We start from the raw sequence: 16,882 nt of genomic DNA, 5'->3' as shown, positions 1-16,882 counted from the left end.
TTGGTCACCACTTCTAAGCCCGGGGTGGTGCGTGGGGAGGACTACCGTGAGCGGAAGGAAAGGGGATCCGAGAGTCACTCCATTCCGTCTAGTGCTAAGATTTTTCATTTTAAAAAATGGTGGTCCTGACCAGTACATTAATTTCATGGCCAGCTGCTGGTTACAACCCAGGGATAGACTGTTGGCACTAAAAGGAGAGCTGGGCATGGGTGAGGTATTTTCTCTCCATCCAAAATGACTTTATTTGTCCCATTTTGGGTAAAATGTGAATTTACCAGAATAGTGACAAAAATGTATGGTGCTAAGTGTAATAACTAATTTATTGCATGACTGATCAGCTCGGGTCATCTGTGGAGCATCCACAGTGCATTAACCCTGGGGGACATTGGAATGAATAAAAATACAGTCTCTCTAGGGCACTATAATCCAAGGTGGAGAGTAACCCATAAAGAGTCATTTGCGATGTAAGACAGTAAGCGCTAAGTGAGGGAATGTGTGTGTAACCAGAGTGCAGAGCAGGGGCACCAACCCAGCTCAGGAAGAGAGTAGTGACGTCCCAGAATTGACAGGGAGGCGGAGGTGTTAGGTGGGCGGAGGCAGAGGTGCAGGAGGACAGGATCCGGGAAGGGCGAGGGTGCAGTGTGACTGTCCATACTGTGCTCAGGGAGTTACCTCTGCCAGTGTCACATGGGAGGTGAGGTGTGGGGGAGGGGATAGAAGGGAGAGGGAGGTGAGGACTGGACAGCAGGTGGTGGGGAGCTACTGAAATTGAAAAAGCTCCTATTTATTCTCAGTGTAAAGTCATAAGAATGTCCCTCATCCTTCAATATTTACAAAACAAGGTGCTGTCCAAACAACGTGGAACACATCCTTCATGGTCATTACTAATGTGGAAACGAATGTGTGGTGGTATCTTCACCTCTTCCTGAACTCAGGGGTCTTTAAATAGTTCCCCTTGGCTCATACACACAGGGCATTCTGAGTTCTCCTGGGCTACCTCCTTCCACCCTCAGTTCTCAAACAAGTATGTCCCACACGCATTTGAATTTGACTCAATAATAATCACACACCCGAGAGAAACCTAAGTGCACGTTTACTATCCACCTTGTGGTAGCGAGGGAGAACTGCAGGCACAGTGATGGAAAGGGAACAAGCAGCCCTGCAGTGCTCACCTTCACACCCACACCTGTTAAGGGGACAGGGGCTCAGAGGCCCCAGGGACCAGGTACATGACACAAATAAAAGAAACAGGCCAGGTGACAGAATACACATCTTGTCCAAAGAGGCAACTCCTCCTTAGTTCAACTGATTGTCCTGTGTTGAAAATGCAGATCCGAGTTGCCTCACATTCTGATTGTTCCAGAGAAGCCAGAAATGACGATTGTGAAGTGAAACGTCCTGGTCTTTGTTGGCGGCTCAATCTTCCAGAAAGCACAGGGCGAGCCAGATAGGGATCACAGTCCGCCCGTTTGCAAAGGTCTGCCGCACATGGGGAATGGCGTCTCCCTGACTGGTACTGGACTGCCACTCTCTGCTCTGCTGTGCACACAGCTGGACTCCCGAGCCCCGTGGAACAACTAACTGCAGGGAAAATGGAAGTCTCGGAGGGGCCGCCCAGACAGCAGCAGGCGGCCCTGGAGTCAGCTGCTGGCCAGCAGGCTCTAAATGGCCGACTGCTCCTGCAGGAAGCCCTCAGGGCCTGCGAGGCCTTTATCTGGCTCAGAAGCCAGGGCTGCTTCTCGGAGGACTTCCAAGTGCTCCTCGGCTGCTGACAGGGACTGGTCAATCCAGTCCAGGCCCCCAGTCAGGTGGCAGGCATTCCTGGTCACCAGCACCAGATGACTGACAGACAGGAGCAGGGCAGTTGTCCTAGGACAAAACAATAACAGATTCAGGGTCACTAGGAGAGCAGGGTCCCTAGGGCTTTGTACCAAGTGGTCTGAATTCAAAAGTATGTTCCCCAAACTGTAGTCCCTTCCCTACAAGGTTGGTGAATGTGTAATTTAAAGATGGTACCGTGCTCCGCCCTAACCGGGTAGTTCTGTTGGTTAGAGCATCATACCGATACATCAAGGTTCCGGGTTTGATCCCCGGTCAGGGCAGAAACAAGTATCAACCAATAAATGCATTAATAAGTAGAACAACAACTTCAAAGGCGACACCGTTCTGTGCAGTAGGGGCGGATCCCGAGAGAGGGGCTCCTGGGCGTGTCCTGTGCGGGTGAGCACAGCTTCAGCTGAGGCCTCACGTCCACCCTCACTGCCCTGCTCACCAGGCGCCCATTCACCCCCCCCCGGGCGGCACCCACAGCAAAGGAGTGTCTACTCCCAGGTCCACTGAGCAGGGAGAGAGCGGATGGTGGGCAATGGAAGGGAGGGGAGGTGCTGATAGGACTCAGTAGGGCTGGATGTGTGATCATAAAAATTCAAAATCTAAACTGACTCTTCCCTGTCACGGTGTCAGGGAGAGACCTGGCCTCTACCCCAGCCAGGTCGGCCCACTGGCTGGCTGACCACTCACTCTGCACTGAAGGGCACCCAAGGCCCAGACAGCCCAGGAGTCCAGCAAACAGCCTTCTCCTCAGCAACCCAAACGCCGACCTCCCAGCTCTGGTCAGCCGGGGCCCGCAGCCTGGAGAGAAGAGCGACCCCTCTCACCGTGCGTCCAGGAGCTTCGGGTCCAGCGGGGGGTACATGCATCTCACAACGTCGTCCACTCTGAGGGGAGGCAAAGGGCTGTCAGTGTTTCAGTCCCTGTCCCCTTTCCTCCTTCCCACCTCTCCTCAGCCCAGCTCTTCTCTGATGCTATCAGGACTGTCTGCAGTGGTTCTTTCTCTGACTGATTTTGCATTGTCCACAGAGCCTCAGGGAGATATCAGGTTCCCTTTAGAGAACATTTAGTTTTCTGGATTGGTTGTAGTCCTACTGGCTTAGAAAATAAAATGTTCAAACATCTGGGATGATGTTAAAGATGCACTATTTATTAAAAGAACAGGCCGTGGCTAGGTTGCCCAGTGGACATAGCGTCATCCTGGTCCACCAAAGTCATGGATTCAATCTTTGGTCAGAGCACATAGAAGAAGCAACCAATGAATGCACAACTAAATGGAACAGTAAATTGATTCTTCTCTGTCTCTTTCCCCCTCTCTCTCTCCCCCTTCCTCTCTTTCTTTCTCTCAAATCAATAGAAAAATTAAAAATTAAAAAAAAAAAGACAAACTGTTGACCCTGGTTGGGTAGCTCAACTGGTTAGAGCATTGATCTGATATGCCAGAGTTGCGGGTTCAATCCCCAGTCAGGGCACATGCTTGAATCAACCAACAAATGCATCAATAAGTGAACAACAAATCAATGTTTCCCTCTCTCTCTCTCTTCCCCCCTCCTTGTAATTCAATACTTTTTAAAAATGACAAACTGCTAAACAATATATAAAGTTTGATCCATTTGCATAGAAATAAATAAGCAGGCCCTGGCAGGTTGGCTCAGCAGTAGAGTGTCAGCCTGGCATGTGAAGTCCTGGGTTCAATTCCCAGCCAGGGCACACAGGAGAAGCGCCCATCTGCTTCTCCACCCCTCCCCCTCTCCTTTCTCTCTCTCTCTTTCTCTCTCTCTCTCTTTCCCTCCCGCAGCCAAGGCTCCATTGGAGCAAAATTGGCCTGGGTGCTGAGGATGGCTCCATGGCCTCTGCCTCAGGCGCCAGAATGGCTCCATTTGCAGCAGAGCAACGCCACATATGGGCCGAGCATCGCCCCCTGGTGGACATGCCGGGTGGATCACAGTCTGGTGCATGCAGGAGTCTGTCTGCTTCTCCCCAACCCCTGCTTCTTACTTTGGAAAAATACAGGGGAAAAAAGGAAAGAAAGAAAGAAAAGGAAGAAAGGAAAGAGGGAGGGAGGGAAAAGGAAAGGTAGGAAAGGAAAGGAAAGGAAAAGAAAGGAAAGGAAAGGAAAGGAAAGGAAAGGAAAGGAAAAGGAAAGGAAAGGAAAAGAAAGGAAAGGAAAGGGGAAAGGGAAAGGGAGCAAAAGCTATGAAATGGCAGAGAAGAAAGGTCTGGAGAAATACACTCTTCAATAGGTTAGCCCAGGAATTAAGAGGGGGACAATTAGAGGATACTTCACTTTCTAGATAATTAATTTCTGCAATGTTTTTATTTTTACAAGAATTTATTATTTTCGTGGTATTAAAAACATAGTTAAAGGTTATAACACTAAAAAAACCTACAAGTTTAATTTGGATGCAAACTGTTACACTGTATTTCTTTTAACACATCATATAGCATGTAATTTTTTTAATATCTATTTCATTCTGATTTGCATGCTACAAGTCTTGCTCCAAATTTTTGTTCTTGGGCCATTCCATAATCAGGAAAAAATAACAATGTATTAATTACTTGATTTCTAAACACACTTGAAAAGACATGTCCTTATTTAGAAAGATAATAAATGTTCTTATCTCAAGCCTGAGAGGCAGGTGAGAAAATGCAAAGCCATAGTCATTCTTGGTCTCTCCCAGCCCATTTCTCCACAATGCCCTGGACCTGAAGCCACTCTCTTTGAAACCAACATGCTACCAACACACTATGTGGAATAAATGGAGCCAGAAAAACAATGGGGAAGACCTAGCCAGGAGAAAGAAATGTGAAGACAAAAAGACAAAGCAAGAACTAAGATTGAATCATGGTAGGAAACATTCTGGAAGAAGTCCGAGGTGCTGTGCAGGACGGGCCAGTGAGTACCAGGTCAGGTCTGCCCTCTGAGCAATGCCACACCCACACTCTACCACCACTGCTCATCCTGGTCACCAGGACTTTGCTTGTCCTCAGAAATCTCAATCTCCTGCCTTCTCTGACCTTCGGCAATGCTGCCTTATACCCTGGTATCACATGAATTTCCTGGCCACTGTGTGGCTCTCGGGAGTGATAGAAGCTGACTAAGGTCCAGCAGGTATGAACAATGCAGAGTCTCTACCAATAATGGGTGGACAGAGGACAGTCTGGTGCCTGCCCAGAGCCTGGTTTGGAAGGTCCTTCAGGCCAGGGGCCGACCTAGGCTGATACAAGTCATGTAACTACACCCACCTGGGGACAGCTCCACAGGAAGCCAAGAACTGTTCTAGGCTGAGTCCCACCCACTTTTTCAACTCACTGAGCTCCCTGGGCAGGGTTCAAGTACACCAGATCTTCCATACTTCCTCAGAGGGCCGGTCCCTTGTGATTTATCCCAGGTCAATTGGGAAAGCAAGGGCCCTAGAACTCAGGAGGCGCCACATTCCCACCAGCGACCTGCAGGCACCCTCCCATGTGGCTGAAGAAGAAAACCTGGACAAGGACGATACTGCACTCAGGCACACCCACATACCAGCCACCAGATGGCAGCACAAACTCAGCACAGCCCCCACTCTTAAGAGCTTTATTTTTCTTCATCAAATTGAGCCCAAGTAGTTGTAGCTGTTGACTCCAAACTGCTGTTGCCTCCCACGTGGGATTTTGCAGATGCCTGGAATTTGGGAGATCTGAGTGACGTGTGGCCTCACCTCCCACCCAGTCCTGGAGGCTGCTGGCTGGGCCATGCGTGGGGCAGCGGGTGACAGCCACGCCAAAATTAGTGTCCAATACAGATGCGGGTGTGGGACAGGACATGGCCAGGAGGTCACTGCAGAGGGGGCTGTAGGCCCCTGTGGGAAATGTACTTGCTGCCCTGGAGCCTGGGAGACGGAGGGGCAAAGGGGGGAAGCAGCCCCAGCCGGCACGGGGCTGAGAAAGGGAGCAGCCCCGTGGGACCTGTGGGACCACAGCTCTAGTCCTGTGCTGGACTCTCCCAAGCCTTCCAGAGGTGGGCGACTGTGAGATCAACTTACCTTGAAAGTATCTCAACACCTAACCCCTCCTGGATGCTCTGAGCATGTTCAGGACACCAGTAACAGTGGCCTGTGGAGTGTCCCGGGGCCTGGACATGCCCGCCACCTCGCTTTCCCATAGAGCGTGAGGACCGAAGGCCCTGACCACTCACCTGGGGCTGATCCGCTTGGCCACCACGATGATGTCGCTGACACTGGCTGAAGTCTTCATCTTGGCTCCTGAGCCCATTGTCATGGCAACAAGTTTTTCTGTCAGAGTGTGACAGATCTAAGACAGCAAGGAGAGAGGTGATGGGGGCCGACCGAGCTCCTGAAGGGCTTCTGCCACCCCCACCCAGGGTCCCACCCCACAGCTGGGCCCCCTAACCCAATGGACATATTAAAGTGAAAAGTACACAGGAATGAGAGGAAATGGGTGGGAGAAGCAGAGGGTGAGACAGGGCTGAGGGTGGGGGAGGGGGAGGAACCCCAGATAAGGGTCAGGGTTTCGGCTGAGAAACATCTAAGATGAAATAATCTGCCTGAGAGAAATCACCTGCTCTAATTTCACCAGCTCGCTTAAGGGGGAAAACCTACTTTCTATTCCTTCACCTCCTGGTTTAGTCTTCCATCTACAATGGGGCACCCGCAGACACCTGGCTGGACAAAGGACAGCTTCCCCTTTAAGCACATCCTCCAAAAGTAACATTTTTCAACAATGCTCTAGGGCCCTGGTCGGCAAACTGCGCCTTGCGAGCCACATGAGGCTCTTTGGCCCCTTTAGTGTGGCTCTTCCACAAAATACCACGTGCGGGCGCTACCTCGATAAGGAATGTACCTACCTATATAGTTTACGTTTAAAAAATTTGGCTCAATCATTGTACTGTTGATATTTGGCTCTGATGACTAATGAGTTTTCCGACCACCGTCTAGGTTAGTTTACTAGTCTGTTTGTCTAGATGATGATTAAAAGACTTTGGAGAAAAGCAGAAAAAAGGTATGACTATGACACATGCCTTTCTCACAGTCCACGCACTGCCGGCCACCCCAAAGCTTTGTTCCCCTTTCCAAATTCCCCAATGTTAAGACCTGGAGGTGCCTCTGTCCCTGTCAAAGAAGTCCCATTACCTCACCTATACTTGAGGTTAGGAAGGTGGGGGAACAAAGGAGCCCAGAAACCCCCCCCAGGAGAGAGTCCCTGAGCCCCTCCACAGGGACTCAAAGGCAGCTGGCCAAAACAAAAGGCCCTTGAAATGTCAATAGGAAGCCAGCACCATCCCCTTGATCTAAGGTCCCAGGATGGACCACTGATTCCAGTCCAGTAAGACTCCTTGCGGCTGACTCATCCTCTACCTCAGGAGCCCCCGTCCTCCTCCTCTAACAGGCAAGGGAAGGGGACAAACCCAGTGCTGGGTCACATCCTGGTTGGTGGAAGACAGACACAGTTTACCGCTACTGCTCTAGACACTGTGCCTGTCTCTACCTACATCATCTACGTTTATCTACACCCAAAGAGCTTCTTGGAATTAAATAATAAGCTTGGACTCTGTGACGACATTTCCTACTAGGCATTTCTTTGTTCCCAAGAGAGACGGCTGAAGAAGAGGCAAGATGAAAGACTTTTTTCTTTTTACTTATTTATGATCTTAGAGCAGAGGGAGAGAGAGAGAGACATGTATCTGTTTCTGTACATGCCCTGACTGGGGATTGAACCAGCAACCTTTTCATATCAGGACGATGCTGTAACCACAGGAGCTATCCGGCCAGGGCAGGATGAAAGACTTTTTAATATCTTATGCTGAAAGGCACTGATGAAAAGACAAAGCTGTCTTTTTTGAAATTTTGAATAATTATTAGACAAAGAGATAAATGAGTGAACAAAATAAGAGATAAGATATGATTCCCCAGGTTACTGAAATGAAAAATCAAACAATATTTCCAACTGGTCAAATATTTCATTATTACTACTATACTATTAGGATAATCTCCAAAAAGAATTGAAAAACACATCTGCCTGACCGGCGGTGGTGCAGTGGGTAGAGCATCCACCTGGGATCACCCCTTTACTTCTGCGGCAATCAAAGAGAATTACCTTCAAGATGGCAATGCAGTGGGACATGAGGCCCCTGGGGAGACAGGAGGAAAGTGTCAGTGCTTATCTTTACAGGCCCACCTCCCTCCTGCCACCCCTGCTCCTCACCGAGCTTTGACACACCTGGAAACTCCCTGAGCAGGAAGGCTCAGGATTAAAATGCACAAGTCCATGAGCTAAACGGGGCAGCACCTTCCGTCCTTAACCTTCCCTGCCCGCCCCCACCCTCTTCATTAGCTCTCTTCCCCCCAGTCCCGCATGCCCGGAGCTTCTGATGCTGTTCCTTCCTCCCAGAGTAGCCTTCCTTTTAGGCTCAGCTGGGGGACTCCCTCATCTTTCAAGACCCACATCACAAGGCACCTTCCCTGTGACATCCTTCACAAAGTCCACCCCCGCCTCCCCGTCCCATGGACCACTAGACATCGCCTCTGCCGTGTGACCGCTGTGTGTGCACAGAGACCCCTATCACTTCTGAGACAGTGTACCAAGGAGAATTCTGTCTCCACCACCAGTTTAATACCTGCAGGGCCTGGCCCAGTGCCCTGCACACGGTGCCCGCACACAGTGCCCCACAGACCTCAGCAGGGGGACAAATGACTGAATGATGGGAAAGTGGAGAGATCCCTGAGGACCCTGGAGACAAAGGCTTCATCCCTGGAGCCTGTCGGACTCGTGGGCACCCCAGTGATAACCAAGCTCATCAGGGTGACTCTAAGACAGACAACTTTGCCACACACCACGGATCTCAGAGTGCAGGTTACAGAATGGGGATAGAATGTGGGTGCGGCACAAACACTGTTATGTCATATTCTGATTTCCCTCCTGGTGAGAGCAGGGCAAGAGCAGATACTGACACAGGCTCCTGGGGGCCCAGTCAAGGGCTCAGCCAAGGACGCCAGAAAAGGGCCCGAGGAGTCCCGGTTGCTGCTCCCAGAGGGCTAGTGGAAAGCAAACCACCCCCGCGGCCTTACGAGGCATCTTCAATCCAGTCCCCGGTCTCCAGGATGGCCTCGATGTGAGGGTTGGTGATGACGACATCGTCCAGTTCTAACTCCGAGGGCTCAGACTGCGTCTCCATGGCTCCGATGAGGTCCACAATGGGCCTGGAAGGAAGAACCCAGGGAAGGCGGTTTCATGATGGACGGCTGCTGCCAACCTCCACGTAGTGGTCCGTGAGCTCCCAAAAGGATAAAGGGGGTGAATAAATTAAAGCAGGAACCTAATCTTAATGGGTCCACAGTAATGGGCAGGGCATATGCTAGGCCAGGGGTCCCCAAACTTTTTACACAGGGGGCCAGTTCACTGTCCCTCAGACCATTGGAGGGCCAGACTATAAAAGAAACTATGAACAAATCCCTATGCACACTGCACAGATCTTATTTTAAAGTAAAAAAAAACAAAACGGGAACAAATACAATATTTAAAATAAAGAACAAGTAAATTTAAATCAACCAACTGACCAGTATTTCAATGGGAACTATGCTCCTCTCACTGACCACCAATGAAAGAGATGCCCCTTCCAGAAGTGCGGCGGGGGCCGGATAAATGGCCTCAGGGGGCCGTATGTGGCCCGCGGGCCATAGTTTGGGGACCCCCGTGCTAGGCAGTGACTCAAGGAGGCAGAGCAGGGCAGTAAAAGAACAAGAACAAAGTGACAGAGAACTGTTGTGGACTGTAAAAGGCAAAAAGCCTTTGTAGATTCGAGGCTTAGCAAAAGGCTAAGTTCTCCCCCCTCCACCTCCATATTGGCTATGATGCTGAGTATTTGCACCCACTTCACTTGCTGCTTAAGTTGCTGAAAGCCATTTACATGTCCTTCCTCTTACTCTTTGTTTGTTCAAATGTTGGTTGATTTGGCTTATGCATGGTTGGGGGATTCCTGTTTATGCCTTGGGAGAGTTCCTGTTTTTGCCTCAGATGTGTAACTCTGTATCAAGGACCTCCTTGATTTGCATATGGCTATATAATAAAGCAAACTGGGACTAGGGGGAAATCGGATATTGCCATCAGCATTGAAGAGGCCTCCGGATCCCATCCTTTTTTCTTAATGAGTCTGTTTTCTTAATTCCGCAACCAGTCTCCCTCAAAACCTAGAATTAGGAGTCGCGCTGGTCTGCGGCAGAGAAAGAGATGAGACACTAAGAAGAGCAGGACTACAACCACAATAATGACAACGAGGTACGAGACAAAGCTTCTCTCTCAGGACAAAATAACATCCTTCCAAAACTTGTTTTCCCTTCCATCCTGCCTTTTCCTGACAAGCTAAATTTCCTAAGACCCAACCTACCAGAACCCCACTTTTGTTCAGCAGAATGACTCTTGGGAACCACCCTGGTCCACTGCATAACCCCACCCTGTCCTGGTGACACTGGAGAAGTAACACCTCCTGCAACTTGACAGCAGGATTCTTTAAGAGATGAGTCACCAGAGCATTCTTTTCCACAGCAGAGCTTTCCTAGGTCATAAAAATGGGCATTTCCTAATTCAACCACGACAGAGATGCTGACAGGATTCAGATAGAGGGGTAAGAGAAACTAAGGGTTCATGGCCATGGCCCCTTAAGGATCTGTAAATTAAAACATTCCGGAACTGAAAACAGGATCTTGCTTACAAAACCTTTTTCACATAAAGTGGATCCTGAACAAATCTGAGCAGAGAGAGAGAGTCCTGTGCTGGGATTTCCCAACACCGAATGTGTGCTGCTTAGATGTGTGGCTGGGTGTGGGCATCGGATTTCTGTTCCTATGGGTTTGGTTGGAAAGGGATTTGGTTTGTCCAAATGCTAAGTGAGGTGGCCAGTTCTAGAGTGAGGGCCACATCCTTATGCTAGGTGAACATGTTGAGTCACTTTCTCATTAGTTCAGTAACACATCAAAGGTAGCTCAGGATGTTGGGGGCGTAAGCAACACTCTGAAGCTCTGTGGTCTTTATTGAGAAGGAGAGCCTTCAGCTACCATTCTAGAGGCAAAAGGCTGAGCCAGTTGCCCAGCACCCCGTTCGCACTCACTTGGAATCATAGCGCTGCAGCAGGTCTCGAGGCCGGCAGTATCGCTGCCTGCACACCACCACCAAGGCTGCAAACGAGGCCAGAAAGATGGTGGCCAGCACGCCTATGGCAACAATCACCACGGTCTCCATGCTCCCTGGGCTCCCTCAGCCCCAGTCACATCTCCCGTGTGGGCTGAAGCCTGAAGGACACAGGACAGAGGGGGCCTGGTCAAGAGGCTGCAAACAGAGTGGGGCAGTGGGGTCTGACCTCAGAGACCTGACGGCCTCACCAGCATCAAGACGCGTCTCACCTCATGTCCCAAATCTGCCTTCTCCTGTGTTAGAAGGGCTGGTTTCTCAGTTGGACCAGCGTGGACTTTGCCCTGGGACTAAGGAAAACATTTTCACTAGCTCTGTTGTCTTTGCATTTATAGCAAGTGCATGAAACAAGGGCGGGGCGGTATTTACTGAGGGCCTCCTCCGAGCCAGACACTTTGTGCGTTAACTCTCCTAACAATCCTATGAGGCAGGTATCAGTATCCCCACCTTACTGTTGAAAAAACTGAGGTTCAGGCCCTGGCCGGTTGGCTCAGTGGTAGAGCGTCAGCCTGGCGTGCAGAGGTCCCGGGTTCGATTCCCAGCCAGGGCACACAGAAGCGCCCATTTGCTTCTCCACCCCTCCCCCTCTCCTTCCTCTCTGTCTCTCTCTTCCCCTCCCGCAGCCAAGGCTCCATTGGAGTAAAGATGGCCCGGGCGCTGGGGATGGCTCCTTGGCCTCTGCCCCAGGCGCTGGAGTGGCTCTGGTCGCGACAGAGCGTCGCCCCGGAGGGGCAGAGCATCACCTCCTGGTGGGCAGAGCTTCGCCCCCTGGTGGACGTGCCAGGTGGATCCCGGTCAGGCGCATGTGGGAGTCTGTCTGACTGTCTCTCCCTGTATCCAGCTTCAGAAAAAATCCAAAAAAAAATGAGGTTCAGGGAGGTTAAGAAATTTGTCCAAGTTTATATAGTCAGGAAGCAGAAAGCCAGCCACTTAAACTGAGGTGAGCATTCAACTCCATTTTCCTTTCTACAAAAAAAAAAAAAAATTCTCAATAGTCCAGAAAAAGTTTTGATTGTCAGTTTCAGTGTTGGAAACTTACAGCCACTATTAAACTTGTTTATTGACTTTTCATTCAGGAGATTCAAAACTATTTTAAACTCACTGGCTGGAGGGAAAGGGCATCTCAGAGAAGTGTGTATTCATGTTTTTTCTTTTTTTTTTTTTTTTTTTAATAGAGAGAGGTAGGGGGTGGGGGCACCGATTTGTTGTTCCACTTATTTATGCATTCATTGGTAGATCCTTGTATGTGCCCTGACTGGGGATCAATCAGCAACCTTGGCATATTGGGAACACTCTAACCAACTGAGCTACCCAGCTAGGGCCACCACAGTGTTTTCATTGAAAGCCTCTAACTTGTGTCACTTTAATCAAGTCTCATCTCCTCTCTGGGTTTTATCTTCTCCACCTGCAAAAATTAAAAAAAAAAAAAATGGGTACTTTAACCTGGGAGTTTCCATAACTCCTCTATTTGGATTTTGATAGATAAAATGGCTACTCAGCTGCCATCTCAAGAACAATGCAGGCCTGAAGGAGGAAAAAGGTCTGGAGACAGAACATTCTCACCCCCCCCCCCTCCAATCTGAGGTTATATAGTTAATTAGCTCACTATTCTTTCTTAAGGGCTTTCTGGCCTCCCTTTTGAAATGCAGTAAGATGTACATATGTCTTCACAGCAGGATCTGGGAAGTGTCCTTGGGAGCAAACATTTGGGAAGAACCCGACCTTAAGGTTAGGAAAGGATCCTTGACAGCCATCTTAAAGGGGCTAAATCACAACTCTTAAATCTTTACTTTGTATCCTAAGAAAACAGGGAGTCTGTGAAAGAAATTTCACAGATAACACCCAGGGACTTTGGGAGCCCTACTGAGGCTTTGGGGGCCTTTGATTCTAGGAGGAATCTGAGAAGATTCTCCTGGTTGTGGAACCGGAGAATGTGTCAGGGCTTTGGAAGCCCTGACTGAAAGGGAAGTGTTTTCCTTGTGTGTTTGCTTGTCAGCTGGTGTGAGACTTTAATAAATGGAATAGGCCACCATTTTTTAGCTCCACTGTCTGCCTAAATTCAGTGAGAACCTGCATGGCCATGATGGCGGCAGCCACTGGCCATACAACACTAGCCTCGTGTTTTTGATTTGGCCCATGGTTTCTGCCTTTCGTACCAAGCACTGGGATGAATTCTGGACATCGAAGACAAGAAAGAGATGGAATTCAAAACCCAGGGCAAGAGGTAGACAGGCATTTCAACTCCCTGTGCCTGTGCCATATGCAGAAACACACAGAAAAGAAAGTAATTGCGATTGCATGACATTTTCTGAGAAAACCTTCACAGGGCAGGTGATGCTTATCTGGGTTTTGAAGGATGAATAGGAGGAGTTTGGCAGCTGGACAAAGTGAAGACTTAGCTTGGCTCACGAGTGCCAAGGAGGTCTTTCTCAAAGGCCTCACATAGTTGCTCTCCCACCTGGAATTCATTTGTGTTGGCCAAATAAGTTTGTAAATATGATGTATATGTTTGCTCGCTTATAGTTTGCTTTGGGTGTGGGGGACAGGCTGTAAGCAGGCAGGGTCGTTATAGCCTAAGGCTTAGTTTTAAGACTAAGCCTTTCCCACCCTTTTAATACTAAGATCTTTTCAAAACTAAGCTTTTCCTCACACCCTTGACTGTTCCATGATGTGGGGTGGTGCACTCTCATGAGGAATCCATTATGCCTTGAATAAGTAACTTTGTATCAGAGACTTCCTTGTTTGTATATTGGATTAAAGATTTTGATTTCTACACTATAAAATGGGGCAGAGGAGCCCATGCTGGAGAAGAGCAGAGAAAGGCCACGTGGAGGAGAGGAGACGCAGCCAAGATGGCTGAGTGCTGAAAGAGAAGGCAGTTTGTGCAGAGTTTGTGCAGAGAGAAGGAGATGGGGAAGAGGGGAATAAGACTGGCGAGGTAGGAACCTTTGATTCTAGGAAACTCGGATAAGTCAGTGGCTTTGGGAGCCCTGAATGGAAAGGGAAGTGTTTTCCCACTGTGTATATTTCTTGCCCGCAGGGTGCAAGCTACGATTAAAGCTAATGGCCCACTGGTTTTTGGCTCCATTGTTTCATTATCGTCTGTCCAAATCAAAAGTGAACCTGCACCTGCCAGCGGCGGTGATGGTGGCCATGACCTTACAACTTGCCTACAAGGTGAGATGGTTGGGGTCTCTTTGTATCTCTGATGTTGTGTATGTTGGAGGGCGGAGCTAATTCTCAGGGTCTGCCTCCATTTCTCTAAATGTGTGTTTCCACTGTCCCTCCTAAAGGACTCTCACCTTTAGCCCTTTGTCTTTCTTCCTCTAATTTCTCTGTCCTTCTATTTCCCGTTTTCCTCTCTACTCCCACGTCTTTCTCCCTCCTTCAGTCTCTCCCCTTCTCAGAATTTCCTCCCCTCCCCCTACCCCATGGCCTCCGAGACCACCCCCTTTGCTTCCTCTCTCTGCCTGTGCCATAAGTGTATTTCTCTGAGTTTGAGCATCCTGAGTCTGTGCGGTCCTTCTCCATGATCTGGCTACGTGTTTGTGTGTTTCCGTTCCATGGGTAGGTCCCAATCAGTCTCTCTCGCACGCGCTCTCGCTCTCTCTCCCTTCCCTCTTTTGGGTTCTAAATCCACAGGATAATACAGACCCAAGCCCCTACCCCTTGTCCTCTCACGGCAACCCAGAACACTCACCGAAAACACCCAGGACGTTGGGAGGGACCCCCACCCCACCCGCAGCGCCAACTTTCTCCAACTTGTGGTTGCAACAAAGCGGCGGCGGCCGGGCAGGGGCTCCCCTCCCCAAGGCGGCGTCCCGAATCCCCACACCATCCTGCCCGGCATCAGCGCTCCCTCGCCCAAGGGGCTGGGCTGGGCGGCTCGCCCCGGCCCCTCTCCCACAGCTCCGGGCCGCGGGGCTCACCCACCTCAGGCTGCGGCTGCAGGACGCATTCCCCGGGCGCTCCCGCGGCCGCCCCCCGCTGATGGCAAAGTCCAGAGCGGGACTCGCAGGCGGCTCCTGGGAGCGGAGCATGCCGGGAAGGAGCTGGGCTGTCCCAAGAAATCAAGATAAGTCCCCTGGCACCGCCAAACCCTTGGCGGTGAAGCAGGAGGGGGAGACGCCAGCCGCCTCCAAATCCCCCGCTGCCAGGCGCCGCTGTCACCGCCAGGCCCCCCAGCCGAGAGGGGGGTTGAGGCAACAGGAGGCAGTCACTGTGAGACCCAGCAAGTGATCCTCGTGCCTCCGCGGAGGTCAGGCCCCCACTGCACAGAGGAGAGAAGCGGGGAGGGTCCCCGCCTCCCACAACCCCCACCCAGGACGGCCGTCCAGTGGGGGCTGGGCTGGCAAGCACAGCAGTTTCCACAGTGAGACTGGTCTTTGCTTGAGTCTGCTCTGCTAATAGTCTGGTTTAAATCCTGGTTCTGCCACTCATTAGCTGTGGACAACTTATTTCACTTCCCTGTGCCTTGGTTTCCACATCTGTAAAATGAGGCCAGCTCTTGTCAGCATCCCCAAGTCCAATAACAATATCCATGCAATGCATCTGAGAGTGCTCCGCCCTGGGCGAATGTGAGTCAATGACAGGCCCACCAGGAACAGGAGTAGAAATGCAAGACCTAGTCTGACATCCTGCCCCCTCTGTTCACACTTCACTCCATCCTATACAAAGGGGAATTCATTGCGTTCGTGGAGACACAGCCTCCTTAAAGATGCCCAAACCTGGCTGTGCACGATGCAATGGAAGGATGGAAGTCCATATAGGCCCTGGAAGCAGGCTGAGGGCTTCTCAGACAGAGATTTTGAGTCCAGTGTACCAGGAGCATGGTCTAGAGTAGTGACCTTGCCACAAGAATTTTTGTGCATGCAATACCCTTTTTACCCCATCCAACCGTTAGTCCAGGGATCGGGAACCTCTTTGGCTGAGAGAGCCATGAACGCCACATATTTTAAAATATAATTCCATGAGAGCCATACAATATGTTTAACACTAAATACAAGTAAATGTGTGCATTTTATGTAAGACCAACACTTTTATTTATTCATTTTAGAGAGGAGAGAGAGAGGGAGGGAGACAAAGAGAGAGAGGGAGGAGAGAGAGACAGGGGGAAGAGCTAGAAGCATCAACTCCCATATGTGCCTTGACCAGGCAAGCCCAGGGTTTCAAACCAGCGACCTCAACGTTTCCAGGGCGACGCTTTATCCACTGCGCCACCACAGGTCAGGCCAAGACCAACACTTTTTTATTTATTCATTTTATTTTTTGTATTTTTCTGAAGTTGGAAACAGGGAGGCAGTCAGACAGACTCCTGCATGTGCCCGACTGGGATCCACCCGGCACGCCCACCAGGGGGTGATGCTCTGCCCCTCTGGGGCGTGGCTCTGTTGCATCCAGAGCCATTCTAGTGCCTGAGGCAGAAGCCACAGAGCCATCCCCAGCGCCCGGGCCAACTTTGCTCCAGTGGAGCCTTGGCTGCGGGAGGGGAAGAGAGAGACAGAGAGGAAGGAGAGGGGGAGGGGTGGAGAAGCAGATGGGCGCTTCTCCTGTGTGCCCTGGCCGGGAATTGAACCCGGACTCCTGCACGCCAGGCAGACGCTCTACCACTGAGCCAACTGGCCAGGGCAAGATTAACACTTTTAAAGTACAATAAGTCTCTGAATTCTTTTTAATAACGTTCTTATGCTGTTGCTAACCAATGATAAATAAAGTACTTACCATTAATGCGACTTCTGGTGCTGCATGGTTTTGCTGATAGCTTTTTAGTCTCCTTGATACGTGGTGAGGTTAAGCTTCATGCAGGTGTTGAGACTTCCATCCGTTAAACGTGATCGTTGGTTGGTCTTAACGTTCTTTATTTGTAAGA

General features: G+C 50.2%; 1 protein-coding gene across 1 annotated transcript; it reads right to left on the bottom strand.

Moving 5' to 3' along the window:
* Positions 1–763: 763 nt before the first annotated feature.
* LOC136391923 (transmembrane protein 98) lies at positions 764–15,057 on the bottom strand. Its single transcript, XM_066363830.1, has 7 exons — positions 14,947–15,057; positions 10,934–11,114; positions 8,898–9,029; positions 7,927–7,960; positions 6,008–6,123; positions 2,658–2,717; positions 764–1,869 (listed from the first exon to the last, which is right to left on the bottom strand). The coding sequence occupies exons 2-7, from the start codon at positions 11,062–11,064 to the stop codon at positions 1,662–1,664; spliced, it is 681 nt and encodes a 226-aa protein (XP_066219927.1). The 5' UTR covers positions 11,065–11,114; positions 14,947–15,057; the 3' UTR covers positions 764–1,661.
* Positions 15,058–16,882: the final 1,825 nt, after the last annotated feature.

This window comes from Saccopteryx leptura, chromosome 2 (genome assembly GCF_036850995.1).
Source record: "Saccopteryx leptura isolate mSacLep1 chromosome 2, mSacLep1_pri_phased_curated, whole genome shotgun sequence".
Taxonomy (NCBI): Eukaryota; Metazoa; Chordata; class Mammalia; order Chiroptera; family Emballonuridae; genus Saccopteryx; species Saccopteryx leptura.
Note: the sequence above shows the minus strand (reverse complement) of the source record. Positions and strands in the feature narration are given on the sequence as shown.